A 19,976-nucleotide genomic window follows, 5' to 3' on the forward strand; every position below is an offset into this window, starting at 1 on the left:
GACCTGATCATGTTTTGCTGAAGTGTTTTTTCTTTAATTGCTAATGCTCTTTTTACACACAGACTGAACAAAATGAAGCATTGCTTGGTAATCGGTTGAGCTAAACTGGTATTATCTAATTGTGTAGTTAAATTTAACAGCTGACAGATATTCAACATAATTCATCTGTGAGACAGTCTAACAGAAGGACGGACGAAACCAGTGAAATATCAACTGATTCTGAGTCATATTTTAGTACCGTTTTCTAAACTATAGTGAATAAACTCTGATAATGTGAGAAATGTTGAAGGTGTCTGAATAAATGTTGGTTTGACTAAGTCTCCATCCAAAGTTGTGTCTAACATTCACAAAATTGGAATATCGCATTAAACATTAGCGGATAAAGCACGTTTCCATCGTGTGGGTTCAAGAGAACAACATTCACTTCCTGGAAATCGGTGTAAAGTATCTGTAATATAACGGACGCTCCTGCAGTCGAGTGTCTCTTTAATCATCCATCATAAATGATGAATGCGTCTCGGAGCGGACAGATGAAACGCAACACACACTGTCATGTGATCTTACGTGATGATGCCTGGTGTGGAAACACAACCTGAGAGACGCTTCTCGTACGTCATTATACCGGATAACAACAACATCTGAGATGCTGTGATGCGATTGGTCCACTGGTTAGTCCAGTTATCCAATCACTGTTGAGGGCAAAGTCATGTGATGTTTTTTGTTGCGCATTAAACGGATTTATTTGGTAAATGTGTTTTGTAGTTCATAGGCATTTCTTCTTATCGGATAAACATGTAACCGCCTCAATTTGAGAGCGTATGTTTTTTATGTGCATTTGTTTTTAATTATGTGCACGTTGGCGTTTCCAATCCAGCAATTTTCTTATGCAATATCCCACAATGCACATACAATAGGTGGTTGGAAACATAGCTATTGTTAAGCATGTTACCTGACAAAATAAATATTATATTGCCATATTATACTCCAGTAATATAATGCAAAGCATATTGTGTGTGTCCGCATGCCAAAACATGTTTTTGTTTCCCAGTGGAATTTACTAAAAGGTTTGAAAGATGTGTGTGTGTGATTCATCACTCATTTACTCATTTCATAACAGCATAAAGAAGAAGTGGTTTACATCAGCCAATATTTGGTATTTTTTAAATATACCAAATAGTTTTTCCTGATTGTTCGGTGTGTTAGAAGAGGGACTTTTATTTTGACGGATCTCTCACAGCGCTCACTTAAAATTAGTGTTACCTTGTCTTCTTTATTAATGAAAGAAATATGATTACCAGTGTGCACAACTGAGCGCCCTGTTACAGTGTTCACTTCCTTTTTATTCATATTATTTTTTTAAACAATTACTTTATTTGTGAAAAATACTGTAATAGGAATGCAGAATCAATTGCCATCTAAAGTAAAAGCATGTTTAGACTATTTTTAAATCTTTATTTTTTTTACATTTATGTCCAATTTATGGAATATTAATTAAAATAAACATATTATAAATAAATATTTTATATATATATATATATATATATATATATATATATATATATATATATATATATATATATATATATATATATAGGCTTTATATCAGCCATCCTGCTTCTCTAAGACATCGCCTATCAAAAAAATAAATAAATAAATAAAACCCCTCAAAAGTAAAACTGACGCCTGGACACACATGACAGAACTGGGGTGTGGGTTTGGTTAATGTGCTTAACTGTTAATTACATTATATCAAATAATGCTGTGGATCATTATATCACAAACACACTATGCACTTTATGAAAAACATAGGCTAATTTGTGTGTGTGTGTGTGTGTGTGTGTGTGTGTGTGTGTGTGTGTGTGTGTGTGTGTGTGTGTGTGTGTGTGTGTGTGTCCTATAACTTGTCCTCGCCTCTGGTTTCATCATAACTATGGGACAGCAACACCTACTCCAGACAGTGAGCAAGACCAGTCATGAGGGCTGAGTGAACCCGAGAGCAAGCATGCGCTGAACATCGCGTGCTGAAACGCACACAAAGGAATATCTTGACATGGCAGTGTGTGTTCTGACACCTGATTCAGCACTGCAGCGTGAGACTGCGTGTGTGTGTGTGTGTGTGTGTGTGCAGCGTGAGAGGCCAGTGACTCTCAGTGAATGGAGAGGATTGAGCTTGAACCCCTGATGACCCACTTATTGAGCAGTCATGAGTGCTGGACAAAGAGCAGCTGTTTATCAACACACACACACACACACACACACACACACACACACACACACACACACGTGAGCTTTACATCTTTAATAATAACCATCTACATGTCCTAATAAATAACACCCATCATCTTGAGCTTCATATAAAGCCTTGAAGTATTGGTCAGATTATTAATATCTACGGTTAAATATTACTGAAGAATCGTGATGCAATTCTTTTGACCTTTTCGGTCGCTCCTGATTACTGGATAATGATTTTGAAACATGATTACATAGGCTATGGCTTTTTTTTTTGTATTATTGATTAACAAAATGTTTAATAATGCTGAGATTAAGTTGTAATGAAATACAATACATTTTTTATACGCATCTTTAAATGAGCTTAAAAAAGAAGAAGAAGAAGAAGACAGTTTTAACATTTCATTACAAACCAAAATATATTTAGACTTTACGACCAATCCTATGAGTGTTCAAGGCCTGAAAATGAAATATTAGGACTGGGTTGAAAATATCGATATTTGCTTTTTAATCAGTTCTCATTCTGATAAAGTATATTGATTAGTTCAGTCAAAGATGAAAGTGCTGTTCATCTTCAGAGCACAGATGAGGATATGTGTAATGGTGGTAGTTAAGTAGTCTGTAAATGGAGGGACAGAAATCTCTCAGATTTCATCAAAAATATCTTCATTTGTGTTCTGGAGATGAACTATAGTCGACATGAGAGAGTAATTAATGACAGCATTTTAATTTTTGGGTGAACTATCCCTTTAAATCCAAAGAATTGATGTTTTAGTCTGTGATATGTTTTCACAAAACGCCTCCCATCCAATAAATCGCTTTGTTATGATTTATAAGTGATACACTTTTGATATTAAACGGCTTTAATCTATTTTCTCTCTCAACTCAGGCAACAAATGCGGTTTGATGGATGTACTGTGGCTGATATACATCCAAAAGAATCGATATCGAATTGACTCCAGATCAGAACTGAATCGCAAGCTTGTGAATCGAATCGTTCATTTCGTCTCAGCACACACACACACACACACACACACACACACAGCTCTACTAAATTCTGATTTAATTTAACAAACAAACATTATAATAGTAAACGCTTATCAGCTCAGTAGTTCATATATATCCAAATGCGAGTGTGTATAAAAAGATGCAAGAACCGCAATCATGTTTTAAACGAGTTATTATGATGATGTCTATCTTTATAATGTAATCTGAGCCAGAACTTTATTATTATCAGAACAGATGAGGACAAAGCTGGCATGTAAACATCACACACACACACACACACACACACACACACACACACACACACAGTTGTCCAGTTATTGATCTGGTCTGGTTTCTCACCTGCTGACTCGCCAGTGTTGATCCAGTCCGGGTTGGCAATGCTCGCTATGGCAAATATATCCGCAGCCAGAAAGAGACATCCTGAAATGATGGTGAGTTTATCCATGTCAGGTGTCCTGGGCTCAGACTCAGGAGTGAACAACTGAGTTAGTCTCTCTACACCACAGATATCATCAGTGCTCAACAACACTGCTCGAGTCTACAGGCATGATAGATATATGTGTGTGTGTGTTATGATATGATATGATATGGCTATAAGTCCAGCAGATTTGTAGAAGGAAACACACGATCCCTAAAGACCAGGTTGTGAGTCTGATCTTCCTCCTGACAGTTGATGCCCCATCATCATCATCATCATCATCATCCTCATCACACACTGCGGGCTTCTTCTTCTTCTGTTAACGTACCGTTACTTGCTAACAGGCTACAGAGCCTCCGCACGGTGTGTTTGCCATCCGGAGGGCCTACTTCCACTCGACGTCCACATATCCATCCCAAATAAAGTCTCGATCGCGGGATTTAACGGGGGGGAAAGGCGTGAAAGCAACGAATTAGCGGCCGTTTTGATCGACGGTGTTGTGGTCCATCGTTCAGCTCGGCTGCGCGCGCAGCTTCACGGACGCCGAGCGCGAGCACAGCTGCACCGCATCACGTTCGTGCCCGAAAAACTCGTCGAAATGCGCGGAGAAAGATCGCTGACTGCGTGGATTCGCGAAGAAAGCCGCAGGAGCATGAGAAGCGGCGGTGTAAACGCTCCTCTCGCGTCGTTCCCAATGACATCAGGCGAAAACCCCCACGCAACGTCTGTCGTCAGACACAACAGGCCCGCGAGATCTCGCCGTCGTCTCTGCTGCTCTCGCGAGACTCCTCCGCGTAATTAGAGGAGGTCAGTTCTCTCTCTCTCTGTGTGTGTTTGTGTGGGCATCATCAACATCTGTCAGCACTTCTGTAATTACCCACTTAATGCAGACAGGAATCTCAAAATACAGTTCATGAACAATATATGCGTTCTGGGCGAAGGAGAAAGAGACCTTTTGTATTATGAACGACGAGCAGCGGGGTCCAAAAAGCATGAGATCGCCATAAAAATGCGTTTAATTGCGCATTCGTGCACTAATTATATTATTAGCTTATGTTTACATTACATATATATAAAAAAAAAGTAGTAAAAAAACAGGATCATGTCGAAAAAGCTGATATTAAGCAGACAAAAATGAAGATAGACACTGGAAAATGATTTCTAATGTATGAGCATGTGGATGCGGACTGCTCAAATTACAGTAGGCTAATCATAATTGATTTACATATTATGGAAATAGCCAAAAAGTAAATGAACAATATTGTTAAGTGCTCATACTTCAGTAACCTTATGACAAATACTCAATACTTTGTTCAGCTATGAGAAAAGTATGTTGAAATTCTGTCTTTTCTTTTTTCATGGATTGATCTTTGACTAGAGTTTAAAACTTATATAGGTTAGTTTAAATATATATAAATCACTGTATATGTATGCATATGTGTGTGTGTACGTATGAGACATACTTTTAACACATTTATGCTAAATCTTTGACTTAATTAGAACATGCCTTGTAATGTTTTAATTACAAAAACACATGACCTGATTCTGGCGAAATAAGAGTTTTGATGAAATTATTTTTTTAAATGCAGTCAAACCAAACGTCTTCTGTTTTAGTCTTTTACTTTTAATAATTCACACATACCTTTTTTTAATACCTTAAACACAATCACAATGTAATTTTCCCCCTCGTTTATCTTCTCATAGTCTCCCTCTGCAGTTCACTGGAAGAACTGACACAGATGATCATTTATGAAAGAAATAATTTACAAATTATGAAGCAGACCAGCAGTATTAATGACCGATAGACTTGCTTTAATGAATGTACAGCACATATACAGTGAAAAGGATGAAACTGATGGCTGTGCTTTCAGTACACCGTTACTAAAGACCAGACTTCATGATGGACACACCAGAAAAATACAACTGTCAACAGTAATCAGGATTATTTTTTACACTTGAATAAAGCAGCTGCACAATGTGTGCACTTTATATTAGGACTTTCCCTCACAATTCATCCACAAATGGTGTGTTGGCCAGATGTCCACAACTCGACATGGTCTTCTTGCTTTCAACAAACTTCTTCGCAGCCTGTGGACACAAAACAAAAAAGTAGTTTTTTACTGCTTTAACCATTTCATGAGCCACTAGCAAAACCACCAGGTAAGCTATCAGTCTATATTATGTGTCACAAGAAGTGTCTATTTAGATCACTAATATAAAAACCATAACGTAACACTTTTAAACAGAAACATTTGAACAGTAGTGTAGTTAATAATGGGATTGACGGCACAATCAGACTGAAAAAGCCTCATCTAAACGCCTCAATCAATCCGACTTCATTTGAAATTAAACTGAAAGAAAAAGATTGCAGATAATACAGTCCTGTGAATTCTGATATACTTTGTCACATACAGTTTTTCGCCTTCTAGATAGTAGGGAAGTATGTGATTTCGAACGCAGCCTAGAAAGGTAGAGGCACGCGAGTTTGATCAGGGTTTACGCGGATCTCGAGGGCCAGAGTTGAGATCCTCTGATTTACATTATAAGTCTTACAGACTAAATATTTGCTACATATTTCCTGAAAAAATAGCTTTTTTGGACATTTCATCAAGGCAAAAACATCATGACAGCTGTGGTGACATTCTCGCTCAGGCTGCTTTCTGTCACTTCGGTTCAATAAATGGTCTAGCGACGCTTGGTGCTTCGCTCAGTGCAAGAACTCAAAGGATCAAGGAGATTATGGCTTGTTATGAGTTAAAAGCATAGACTGTAAAAAAGATATGGAGTAGTGTGCGTGACGTCACCCGTAGTGTTTCTGGAGAGCATTTTTGAAGCCCAAAGTGGGCGGAGCCGGCCGTCGCCATCTTGGCAATCCACCTGTCACTCAAGTGGCCACGCCCTTAATTATGCAGAACTTTAAGGCTCAATTTAATTTAAACGGATTAGTTATAGAAAAATTAACTCTCCTCACAGTTGTCATTAAGGGCAAAATTAGCTTTATAGACCAAAACCACTTTTTGTACCAGGCTGAAAACGCATATTTCTCAGCTGTAAAGTTGGGCATTTTATCATGGGGGTCTATGGGATTGGCTCTCTTCTGGAGCCTGTCTCTAGTGGCCAGTCGATGAATTGCGGTTTAAGTCACTTCCGTGTTGGATTCACGCTTGGTTAAAAGTCTTACTTTGCACACGTCGCTGGCGGTGAGGGAGTCGATAGCCTGCGTGACGGACTCAGGCGAGCTGTAGGAGCCGCTGCTGATCACCTGAACACCCAACTCCTCCAGAAGACCCTCCGAACTCTCCAGAGACATCAGGTAATCCACCTTCAGCTGGGTCCTACACACACACACAGCTCTGATTTATGAAAGCCTGTCGTAGCCTATATTTTTACAGAAATATTTCCTGTAGTTACAAGCATTTCATTTGTATTAGTTCAGAAGGCACTGATCATTTGGCAGTGCATTATGGGTGTAAAAGCTTAGACTGGTGATTTGGTCGGTGTTAGACTCACTTTGCTCTGGTGAGATCCTCTTCGGTGAGTTTACCTTCAGCCACAGCCGTCACCTGTGCCACGGCCGCATTGATCACCTGCAGAGAGAGAGAGAGAGAGAAAGCATTGGACATTTACTTTTAATACGCTTTACCAAACTGATGTGTTGTGGTCAGAGTGAGGGGTTACAGCCTCAGAGTCGCTTTGGTATCATGTTATCAACTTTGTTGATGCGGTAAACGAAAACTGTTTGTCTATTGACATGAAATCCGTAACTTTTTGCTAGCACAGTCTGAAGATGATCTGAATCGAATATGGTGAAAATCGGAAAAAAACGTTCTAGGAAGAGTTAAAAAAAAAAAAAGCAGTTAGTTTCAGTAGACCAGTTTCATTACAATCGGCTAATTTAATCAACAGTTAATAGCACGTCAGCGGCTGCGCTTCAGGCGCCCCGAGTTTGAGTCCTGGCTCGTGGACCTTTCCCGACCCCCCCTATAATTTGAATTTTAATTCAAATTATTTATTTTTTTTAAAAAGGCAGACGCCCAAAATGGCTGATATGGGAATATCGGGTCTCCTTCGACTCGACACGCTACACCAAACCTGACGACACCAGTTCTGTGATTTTTGGCTGCACCATTCAGAAGTTATAATGAAAAATGGCTATTTTTTCTATCTCCTGAACACTAGGTGGCGCTGCGCTGAAACGGCCTCAGCAGAGGTGTGTGCAGGCGGCCTCAGGTCAGAGTTGTCTTAACACACACCAAGTTTGGTGAGAATACGCTAAAGCGTGGCGGAGATACAGCCTCACGTTCATTTTGGCGTGCTCTTTTGCACGTTATTGGAGAACGGTTTGACGAATCGACTTGAATTCCATAACTTTTTAGGGGGTGATTTTCCCCTAGACATGTTTCTGGGTTTTGTGTGTGTGTGTGTGTGTGTGTGTTTTTTGCAAACCATGAATGAGAATCTTGCAGCCACCCCTGAGAGGAACATTTCACCCACAAATACTAACACTGTCAATGGGTCTCATTCATGAAACACGAGCAGAATGAATTGTGTAAATTGTGTGTAAAGTGGTTCTGGCGTAAATTTTCGGATTCATTAAAATGTTTGTATTTTCCAAATGTTAGTTGGTACGAAAGAAATCTACACCTGCTCCCAGCCACGCATAATAGTGCGTTTAACATCCGAACGTCTTGCTCATTAATAAGGCTGCCTTTTAATTCACCTTAATCGGGTACATATTTACACAGCATTTTGAAAAAATATTATGTATAGTAATTACATACGGTTTTTCCTTTTACTTTTATTATGAGAGCCAGTAATAGCATCTGCAAATGGAACACTTTAATCAAATAATTAATTCACTTCAATTAATTCAAGCTTCATGTCGAACCATTTTCTTTTCACTTCTGGGACTGTTCGATTAAAAGATGAAACTCCTTTTTTTTAGGACCTGATACGCCACTATGTACGCTCGAAAATAAAATGTGGCGTTTTGAATGAACTTCTGATAATAAAACTTCAATTTCTGCATCTGAGAAATTTCTCTTTTTCATTCGCTTTTGAGAAGACATGTTGAAATCCTTCGTTTGGTGTCATAATATGATGCCCATATATAGTTGTCCGTCGGATTTAATGGGCGGGATTTATGGTAATTGAGAATGAGCGTGCACGCGCGTCCCATTTACGACTGATTGGAATTCATTAACACACACACACATTTCACTATCACATCTGACGTGTACGAAGTATTTGTGAATCAGGAGAAGAGTTTTCGGGAAGGTCTCTTTACGCGCAAATCACTCACATTTACTCGTATATTTACAAATGTTTCATGAATGAGACCCATTGAGTGTAAAAGAGCTTGGAAATATAACAATATGTGTGTTTGGAACAACATTAGAGTGATTGAATCATGACAGGATTTTCATTTATGAATGAACCTGTCCTTAATCAAACAAGCTAAGTCAAGTCAAGTCACCTTTATTTCTATAGCGCTTTATACAATTCAGATTCAGTTTCAAAGCAGCTTCACAGTAACAAACAGGAAAATGATGATTCAATGATGCAAATGTCATCAAATATGAGACAAATTATAACATTCAGCTCAGTGTTGATTCAGTTCAGTTCAATAACAGAGAAAAGTTGAAGAATCAATTATAAAATTCAACTCGAGCAGCTCAACAGAAGACAAGTGTAACTATTCAGCTCAATTTAGTTCAATGTTGATTCAGTTCGGTTCAATAACTCTGTCAATGTTATGAAACGTCAATACAACACTCCTTTTTACAATTATCTTACACAGCCTAGCTGTTTTTAACAGGATGGACAGTTGAAGGAACCCAACCTCATTATACTTTATGCTCAAAACAATGGTATTCGGACCAGCCCTACACAATAGAGTTGTTATTCACTACGAGTCAGTTCAGTGTTGACTCAATTGAGTTCAATAACTGTGTCAATGTTGCAAAATTCATCAATTATGGACTAAAGTCAATTCAGATATAAAGCAGCTCAGCAGAAAACAGTGTTTTGAAGTGTTGTGTGGCAAGGAAGGGTGTGTTGAAGCGCACTCACCTCGCGGGCCGAGTCTGCCTGAGAGATGACGTACACCCCGAAGAGCCCAGAGTCCGAGTACGTGGCGCTGAAAGCCGTGGCCTGCGCAGAAAACACACCAGAAGCATCTCAGCTGTAGCAAGAGTAGTGCTGGGCGGTTTACCGGTTCATACTGAATACTGGTGTTTGTTTTTGTTATGATATGAATTTTTTATATACCGCAATACCGGTGTATGTCGCTTTAACAACGTTGGGAACGAGGCGCGACACTGTTTGAGAGGGTCTTTCCACTGTTGCGGTGCACATCTGTGTGTGTTACTAAACATAACGGTGAAGATGGAATTGATAGCTGTCAAATTATATTACAGTGTTTCCCATTCATTGGTTCACAATATCAACACTGCCCACCACAAATAGATTTACCAAAAGCCATTGATATCGTTGAATAAACACGAGCACTGCACGTTTCAAAGTCAAAACGTGGCGAGGGTGTTTTAATATGAATGTATCTGAAGGGCGCTGACTGTCTTTAGAAAAGTTTTGAAGTTATTTTCATTTAATCTTTCCTGATAAAGAAGTGTTTATGAGCGCTGCGCTGCTTTGAGTACAGCCGTTACCGGGGAAACTGCTTTGCGTACAGCCGTTACCGGGGAAACTGCTTTGCGTACAGCCGTTACCGGGGAAACTGCTTTGCGTACAGCCGTTACCAGGGAAACTGCTTTGTGTACAGCCGTTACCAGGGAAACCGCTGTTTCTGTCGCTCCTACAGCACCTCCTGCTGGACTTCTTTGTAAACACTGCAAACCTGTATTAATACTAGTGTGGATTTTTCTACAATATTCACTCATGAGAGTAAAATAGGGCATTCTGAGGCAATCTACTGCAGTACTTCCTCTCTCACTCAGTAGAAAATGTGGTTAACAGCCAGTGATGCTTGAAAAAACTGTATCTGTTTGAAAAATGATATATATCGTGATATATTTTTTTGCTCATGCACTAAGCCAGAGCTTGTGTACGCATGTGTACTTGAGAGCAGTGAAGACACATGAGCGTTCCTCACATCGAAGGGCTGAGCGGTGGCCTTGGCGATGCCCTGGCTGAGTCTGCTGGTGACGTTGGACCCTCTCTTGACGTGCGGCCCGGCTCCCAGAAGCCTCTGCAGGACACTGAAGGCGTTGGCCTCGGCGGAGCCCGTCACGGCCCCCTCACAGGCCATCAGCGCGTGAACCAGCCCTCCTCCACTCTGCACACGCAGCTCTCCTGCAGAACAGCAGCCGTCACTCATCAGGCTCACACACACACACACTCACGCACTCATCACTGCAGTGAAACGCATGCTCTCACTCACCGCCACGGTAAACGGCTTTGGCTGCTGGTGCTCCGGCCCCTGAGTGTCCGCCTAACTGCTCTCCCACCTTCCTCAGAGCAGCGTGACTGACTCCTACACACACACACACACAGAGAATCATCAACAACATTCACTCATCACACGGTCTGGTTTAGTTAATAGAAGCTACAAAGCAGTATCTTTGTCTTCTCGACTCTAAAAGTGCCCCTATTTTGCCGTTTTAAAGGCTACTAATGTGGTTTTGTAGCCTGACGTCGTCATACTCAATTCTAGTCAGAATGTGAGTCTGATACTTCTCCATTGAGCTTTGATTATGGGGCGTGTTTCAACCGAACCAGGAAAAAAAATTCCTCTGCACTCAATTGGATAGACCTACAACCAATCAGAGCAACGGAGTAAGTGACGTATGTATTTCATTCATGTTTCCGACAGCTGTTCATGTTAAAATTAATGCGCTGTCGATATCTTCTATAACAGACGCGATGGCGGAATCTACACATGATGTTTTATAAACAAATTTCAGGAGGAGCACATTCAAATAATCAATCCAATCAACCGTCTATCAGCATGAGAGGAAAGGAAAGCATATATTTATTCACTCGGTCAACTCACCTAACATGACAGTTTTCAGCATCCCTGAACTCACTCTTGGCTTGTTCTTCCACAGCCAGGAATACGGGGGAATACTTTGGGTTCGGGCCGAATACCGAGCCCGAAGCCTCTCCTCAGACAGCACGCCAAATATGCATTTATTCTATCTGACTTATTTGTAAGCGTGAACTCGTGAAATCTCAATTCTTCAGCGGCAGTCATTTGAATTCAACCCAAGCGCTCGTTGATGACGTGGATGATGACGTTACCGTTGCTTATCTGTCCATCATCGTATAAAGCCCGCCCTGACAATTTGATTGGTCCGAACAATTTTTGTTCGGGCATAATAGCTCCTCAACGGAGCGAGTCCAGACCGAACTTCCCGACCAAAAAATATTGTGGGCGGGGTTCGGGCTGGCACCCAGGCTAGTGGTTTTGAGGTCTCCTACAATATGTTTACATCCATCAAAGATCGAAAAGAACTTTATCTCAGAATCGCAGCATCAGCTCTTTTCTCAGTGTCTGAACTGGTTCGATAAAAGATTCGATCTTTCATCTACTCTGCTCTGATTGGTCAGAAGGCTCAGTCTGCTGTGATTGGTCTACTCTGCTCTGATTGGTCAGAAGGCTCAGTCTGCTGTGATTGGTCTACTCTGCTCTGATTGGTCAGATGACCCAGTCTGTTGTGATTGGTCTACTCTGCTCTGATTGGTCAGATGGTCCAGTCTGTTGTGATTGGTCTACTCTGCTCTGATTGGTCAGATGGTCCAGTCTGTTGTGATTGGTCTACTCTGCTCTGATTGGTCAGATGACCCAGTCTGTCGTGATTGGTCTACTCTGCTCTGATTGGTCAGATGGTCCAGTCTGTTGTGATTGGTCTACTCAGCTCTGATTGGTCAGATGACCCAGTCTGTCGTGATTGGTCTACTCTGCTCTGACCATTGGCTGGCATTAGGGGTGGGCGATATGGCAAAAATATCATATCACGATTTCTTTCAGGAAAATCACGATTAACGATTTTATCACGATTCTTTTTATGTTGGTTTTACTATTTTGTGACTTAGCATTACAGGCAATCTAATGTCCATATTCTAAAAACAAAACCTTAGGTAACAAAATAAAAAATAAATAAAAAAAATGGCAGACAGGGGCAAAGATAAAAATATTTGTCATTATTTTCTTTGTTATTAAATATTAAGATCACAGATACACATTACACATACACAACTTAATATACAAATTAAATAGGCTAAACAGTGCTTTATATTTTCAGCTACAGTAGGTGTATTTAACAGTAGCATTGAAGAAAGTAATTAAATGAACAAATATGAAAATAAAACAAAACAGACTTCACTGTATAAATTAAACATTGATACTTATTAAAGCTACTATTAAAGCAAATTATCATAATTTACTCTCTCAAGTTGATTTAAACTCGAATAAGTTTCTTTCTTCTGTTGAAAATAAAAGTTATTTGGAAGAATGTGGGTAACCAAACAGTTGATGTACCCCAGTGTGATTACCATAGTATAGCCTATGTTTCTCCTTTGGAAGTCAATGGGGACCAGCTACTGTTTGGATAGCCACATTCTTCAAAATATTAATATTAGAAAAACATTAGAAAATATTAGAAGGAAATGAATACAGGTCTGGAACAACATTAGTGCGTAAATGATGAGATAATTTTTTTTTATTTTTTTTTATTACTATCCCTTTAAGGACAAGCGGCAGCGTGTTTACTATTGCTACTGTCTCTTTAAGAGTTGCGCGCGACGCGTCTAATATAGCAGATTTTCTCTCAATTTTCTCAAGTTTGCTTTCACTTTAGACATAAACGACTTTATGTAAACCTTGTGTGTATTTGACAGTATAAGCACAATAAGACTCGAAAGATAACTTAGTCCAGTATCCAGGCGCTGGTAGACAGGCTTTTAGACAGTCGCGTTGTTCAGTATGTTGGGACAGAGGCGCCAGAACAGATATAGGCTAATGCACGATTCTACGATATTTCTTCAAAAGCAGATCGTGGAGACATTTTAATCGCCCACGATCAAAAATCGTCATATCGCACACCCCTAGCTGGCATTATGCAAATGTTTAACAAACCTACATAGGGAAGTGAAGTGAACCTACACAGGAAGTGACTGGAATTACTGATGACTCATTTAAGACAGTTCAGAATCGGTTCTTTCTTTTAGGAAACAAAAACTGAATTTATTGAAATAAAAATGTGCTTTATGTATAAGAGCAACCAAAAACCACAATTTTGACCAAACAACTAGACTTGCATCGATGAGAAAGTCTTACCTAATCCAACGAGAGCCATTCTGGCACTGGCGTAATTATTCGCCACGAACTGTTGCAGCTGGAATTGAAGAGCAGAAACAGAAGAGAGTTTGTAAACGGCTCAGGGGAAACAACAGATGAAGAGCTGCGGTCAGTCACGTACCAGATCAACACTGATCTTCCCCACCATGTGCTCTGGACAGTACAGCGAGTTGGATAAAGCGTTCTTATACGCAGCCTCGTGCAGCTTCTCAATAACACCTGCGCAGGGAAAACACATCCGCATCAGACTCTGCGTGTCATCAGGTGGCTTCACACACTCATTTCTGTTGAGCTGTACCGATCTGTGGGCTCTGGTCTGCAACGGCCTTGTCGATCCTGATCCTCGGCGAGAGGTCGGACAACTCCCAGGGTCTGAAGTCAGGAGCTGTGGTCACATTGATCAGGTACTCGATCACGCCCTCACTGCACAACAAACACACACACACACACATGATTTCAAATCCAATCTTTTAGACCGTAATATCTGCTATAGCCACATTGTTTCCCACAGTAACAAATAAAACATCAGCAATTCTTGATGACAAGGAGACATGAAGTGATAATTCAACTGAATACTGGTATATAAAACAGCACAAACTGAGCCTAAGGTCGTTGACTTCTGATATAGCGAATCTCACACTGTGGATTTGAGTAAAATACACAAAATAATAATGATAAAAATACTGATTTACTTAGTTAGGGATTAAAGTTTCGCAGCTGAATTAGACTTAAAACAAACAGACATTTAAAAGGATAGTTAACCCATATTAATAAATAAATAACTTTATAATTTGAGTCTGTATGGCTTCAGAAGACTCATGTACAATAGGAGTGTTTGACTCAAGGGTTTCCAGAGACTCCTCGACTCCATTTACTTTACATCAAAACAGGGTCAGGGATAATAAAAGATTTCAGTCTTATTACACACTCATTTTTTTCTCTTTACTGACACAACGCCTTAAATTCCCCTTATTAAAGGGACATAGTAAAAGGACATAGTAGCACCTAATTTGGTTACACGTCAAGTACTGAGTAATATTAAGCAACTACATGTACTTACTATAGGGTTAGGGTAGGATTAGGGTTTGGTTGAGGGTTAGTTGCATGTAATTATGCATAATTTACTGTTATTACTATGGTAAGTACATGTAACACATGTAACAAGGACACTGTAAAATAAAGTGTTACCCTTAATTGTACAGTCCTGTTCCCCAGGTACATACTAGGATAACTATATTAGCATCCACACCAGCGGATGATGTTGTTCAGTTTACTATAAGCTCGTGCTCGTCTGCCACTTTAAATGCTCGAGCTGATTCTGATTGGCTGAGAGTGTTTATCAGCCGAAAGTGATTCCAGCGATATTGTTTCTCTGTGCCGTTATCGTAATATTTATTGTGATTTTTAGACCTACATCTACCGCTCATTTCCTGCGAGATACTCACAAATCATCCCGCAGACAGTCCAGAGAATACACCATGTGTTCCCTCGAAGACGTCACGCTAAACACCAGCAAGTGACAGCGGACAGTGAGAGAGATGACAGCGTGCGATACAGAGAGTATTGATGGGTAAATATAAGACAAGCTGACCTCAGACTGGCTCCCGCCGCCTCCAGACCCCGACAGATCCTGAAGGCCGACGCACCTTTAGTGGTCTGAGACACACAACACACTTAACACACACTTACACAACATCCTCTGCATGTCTGATCAGCTCACAGACGTTTAACAGAGCAGATTCAGTACGAGTGTCAGAGCCATTATGCTCGATTTATAATGTGTGACCCTGGATCAGTCCCAAACCCCTTACTTGTACAGCTCATATGTGACCCAAAACCAGTCTCGAGTCGCACGGGTATATCTGTGGCAATAGCCAACAATACATTGTATGGGTCAAAATTATACATTTTTCTTTTATGGCAAAAATCATGAGGATATTAAGTAAAGATCATGTTCCATGAAGATATTTTGTAAATTTCCAACTGTAAATATATAAAACATGTATTTTTGTGAGTGAATGCAGCATAATCGCCAACATAAATGGACAACTTTAAAGGAGATTTTCTCAATGTTTCGATTTTTTTGCACCCTCAGATTACAGATTTTCTAATGGTTGGTCAAATATATTGTCCTATCCTAACAATCCGTACATCTGTGTGTCATTCAGCTTTCAGACTGTGTATAAATCTCAATCTCAGAAAATAGACCCATGTGACTGGTTTTGTGGTCCAGGGTCACATGTGCTGTAGTTCCACTGCTGGACACTGGGTGGAGTGTGTGTTTAATACGTATATGGGACGTCAGGTGTCACTAATGAGGGAAGCAAACACTGTTTGACCGTGTCAGGGTCGTATGTGGACATGCAAACTTGTGGATTATAATGTGTTTCGGCATCGGAACTGTCTCGATTAAAGCCGATAAACGCAGGACTGGACTGGAAGTGTCAGAAATAATCCTACAACACCACTTAGTGACAAGAAGGTCATTGTCGCTTCAATCATTACGTGTTCATTGTCATCAAGTCATTTATTATTGTCATGTGTACAAGTTACCAAGAACAGTGAAAAACTTGATTGAATGAGTCTCCACAGACTAGAGACCGAACACATACAATAAACCTCACTGCTATATAATTGCTATATGTGACCCTGGACCAGGTCACGTGGGTACATTTATTTCTAAATTGAGATTTATACATCATCTGAAAGCTGAATGACACATTGATGTACGGATTGTTAGGATAGGACAATATTAGGTTACAACTATTAGAAGATCTGGAATCTGAGGGTGTAAAAAAATCGAAACATTGAGAAAATCTCCTTTAAAGTTGTTCATTTATGTTGGCGATTATGCTGCATTCACTCACAAAAATAAATGTTTTATATATTTATGGTAGGAAATTTACTAAATATCTTCATGGAACATGATCTTTACTGAATATCCTCATGATTTTTGTCATAAAAGAAAAATCGATAATTTTGACCCATACAATGTATTGTTGGCTATTGGCACGAATAAACCCGTGCGACTCGAGACTGGTTTTGTGGTCCAGGGTCACACAGACTGCTATATATATTCATTGCTGGTGTGTGTGAGAACGCACCAGATTGGCAGCTAACCGCAGCATGTGAGTGGCTCCCAGGTTCTCGGCGGTCTCATATCGACTCCCGGCTCTCACGAACACGCCGACTTTAGAGACGGGGGAGTAGTTCTCCAGAGAGGCCACGAGGAGGCCGCTGGGAAGCTTGGACACCTACACCACACACAGTACCAGAGGTTGAGCAGTGGGTCATGTGATCTGAGAGCATCACACACACACACACACACACCTGGACGTCCTGTGGCGTGAGGGCTGGTGGAGCGGCAGACTTTCGGGTCAGCAGAGGTTCGGTCAGCGCCTCGCTCCTCCTGGCGGCGGCATAACAGCGTCTCTGGGGAAACACTCACTGTGAGGAGAACACTAGTAGAGGCGGGCGAAACACCCTTCAGGAAGATCACAACAACATGTGTGTGTGGGGGGACATTTCATAGAATTCTTTTTCTATTTTAATTTATTTATTTTAATGTAAAATGAAAATAAAAAAATATATATTTAAATTGTATTATTTTTATTTTTGAAGAAAAAAAACATTTCATAGATTTTTTTATTATTATTAATTTTAATATTATAATTGGTTGTTTTTATGAATTCAATTAATTAGACATTATTTTGATTACAATTTTATTAAACAATTCAAATGGAATCCAGGACACAGATAATTTCGTAAAAAATAAAACTGAATTTGAGGAAGAAGAAAAAATATTATTTCATGAATAAATAAAAATCTCCCAAATTCCGTTTTATTTTTTTCCAAATTGCGTATTTTTTCCCCCTCCAAATTCCATTTTATATTTTTCCACATTTGATTTTTCAGGATTCTTTTTTTTTTTTTTTTTTGAATTTTTGGGACTCCATTTTAATGGTTAAATTAAAATTTTAGTAATCAAAAAGCATGTCTAATTAACTTAAATCATGAAACTTTAAAATGTGTTAAAAGTCTGACAAATATTACATGTTTAGGGCCCTATTAAATATTAACATTTTCTTCCTCAAATTCCGCTTAATTTTTTTTTACAAAAAATTCTGTTTCCTGGATTTCATTTTAATGTTTTAATTAAATTAAAAATAATTAATAAATCAAAAAGAATGTCTAATTAATATTAATATATTAATATTTTTTCCACCCACAAAATCTGTTCTGTATTCTCTCATTAATTTAATTGATCTTTTAATCATATGAAATGAAACAAACTTTGTCAAACAACTGAGCTTTATACTGTTAAAATTAAAACATGGATGAAAAATTTGATTTTTCCTTAAAAAGTAAAGTTTTGATAATGTATTATTATTAGTGTTATAACACTGAGAGGCATCTTAACTCTACTGTACAACAGTAGACTTTAAAAAAAATCTATTGTAATATACATTATATCATTCAGCGCAGAGATGTCGCTGCAAGAGGGAGTGATTAGGACAGATCATTTATAATAAATACTGCAATATTCCATACAAAATAAAAATAGTCCATATTGATTTCATGGTGATTTTAAGATAAATGAGCGTCAAACGCAAAAAGCTCGTTTCCATTCACTCAATAACACACTGGAATCTGATCAATGTGAGTCGACATAACTTACAAACACTGACTGACTTCAACTAAAACGCATATTTAAACTCAAAGGGATAGTTCACCCAAAAATAATAATTAAATGTCATCATGTTGTTTCAAGCCTGTATGAGTTTCTGCTGTCCAACACAAAAGAAGATATTTTGAAGAAAACCAAACATTTGATGATTAAATAGCATATAAAAAGTCATAAAAGTATAAAAGTTTGTGTTTGGCAGAAGAAACAGGTTTGAGACAACTTGAGGGAGAGTAAACGACGACAACGTCTACATTTATAGGTGAACTGGCCCTTTAAGAAATGTTGCGCAAACCACTTGCCTTAATAAAAACGAGTAAAATCAAAGGCCTTTTATCAGTGTGGAACATTTAACCAAACGCTTAGTTTTATCTGTCAATTTTCAATATTTTTCAATCATTTTCAGATTTCATCCCTGATATCAGAGTCCATCATCATAGTGTTTTTGATCTAAAGGTCTCATCATGATCCTGGATGATGATAGACATTCTCTGTGATGATGATGATGACAGATCAGACCGGGTCAAAGGTCACATGTGACTGAAAGTAGAGTATGTGTGTGAGTGTCTCACGGTGACCTTCATCACAGAAACAGCAGCAGATTCACCATAGACCAGCACTATGAGGACAGCAGGACCTGCGGGTCCAGGATCAGTGATTCGGGTGTTTAATAAAGAGAGGACGGTTTCTAACGGCTGCGGACACCGGCTCAATGACACTCGCAGCGTTAGACCGCCGCGGGACCCTAAAGAGCGCGTGTGTGTTTAAAACAGGACCTGTAACCGGCGGGGAGAAAGCCTTGCAGTGTGAGAGAAGGAGGACTCACGGAGAGATGAGCGAAGCCTCTGGATCCCGTCATGACTCTGTCCTCTCCTTCAGCCGCGGGGAAACACTGCTAATGCTATGGCCGACCCCGGAGACCTACCCACAATACACTGCGCCGCAGCCACACGCCATATATGGACACACCGGAACCAAGAGCTGTTTCATACTAACGGGACGGTCTGACATTTATAAAATCTGAATAAAACGAGTTTCTGAAACTGAGTTCATCAGCATTTTTTTATGCACTTTTAGTCATTAAACGTTTTTTTATTATTATTTATTTTTATATAAAATAATTATATATATATATATATATATATATATATATATATATATATATATATAATATTTTCTACTGTGTAAATATATACATATTTATATCCAATATATAGCCATATATATATACACAGTAGAAAATATTTTATGTTTATGAAGACATCACAATTAATGACTCTTTAATGACTGTTTATTTTTTACAATGTTCTTTTTTGTGT

The 19,976-nt window shown here is 39.2% G+C and overlaps 2 protein-coding genes across 2 annotated transcripts in view; both read right to left on the reverse strand.

The window, feature by feature from the left end:
• Window positions 1–4,451, reverse strand: part of mosmoa (modulator of smoothened a) — a 46,040-nt gene extending 41,589 nt beyond the window's left edge. The window contains exon 1 of the mRNA XM_081378006.1: window positions 3,577–4,451. Within this exon, the coding sequence (XP_081234132.1) occupies window positions 3,577–3,682 (106 nt within the window). The 5' untranslated portion in view covers window positions 3,683–4,451. The remainder of the gene's footprint in view (window positions 1–3,576) is intronic.
• Window positions 4,452–5,442: 991 nt separating this feature from the next.
• uqcrc2a (ubiquinol-cytochrome c reductase core protein 2a) lies at window positions 5,443–19,624 on the reverse strand. The gene is made up of 14 exons (XM_081388323.1): window positions 19,484–19,624; window positions 17,304–17,405; window positions 17,078–17,227; window positions 15,565–15,629; window positions 15,419–15,475; window positions 14,272–14,396; window positions 14,095–14,192; window positions 13,953–14,010; window positions 11,055–11,147; window positions 10,767–10,966; window positions 9,728–9,808; window positions 7,166–7,242; window positions 6,837–6,990; window positions 5,443–5,743 (listed from the first exon to the last, which is right to left on the reverse strand). The coding sequence occupies exons 1-14, from the start codon at window positions 19,514–19,516 to the stop codon at window positions 5,660–5,662; spliced, it is 1,377 nt and encodes a 458-aa protein (XP_081244449.1). The 5' UTR covers window positions 19,517–19,624; the 3' UTR covers window positions 5,443–5,659.
• Window positions 19,625–19,976: the final 352 nt, after the last annotated feature.

This window comes from Scardinius erythrophthalmus, assembly GCF_964197995.2.
Source record: "Scardinius erythrophthalmus genome assembly, chromosome: 1".
In the NCBI taxonomy this organism is placed as follows: Eukaryota; Metazoa; Chordata; class Actinopteri; order Cypriniformes; family Leuciscidae; genus Scardinius; species Scardinius erythrophthalmus.

Coding starts and splice junctions, on each gene's coding strand:
- uqcrc2a (XM_081388323.1), bottom strand. CDS start 19,516: ATGACGGGATCCAGAGGCTTCGCTCATCTCTCC. Junction 17,406..19,483: donor GAGGCTTCGCTCATCTCTCC/GTGAGTCCTCCT, acceptor GTGTTTCCCCAG/AGACGCTGTTATGCCGCCGC. Junction 7,243..9,727: donor AGGCAGACTCGGCCCGCGAG/GTGAGTGCGCTT, acceptor CTCTCTCTGCAG/GTGATCAATGCGGCCGTGGC.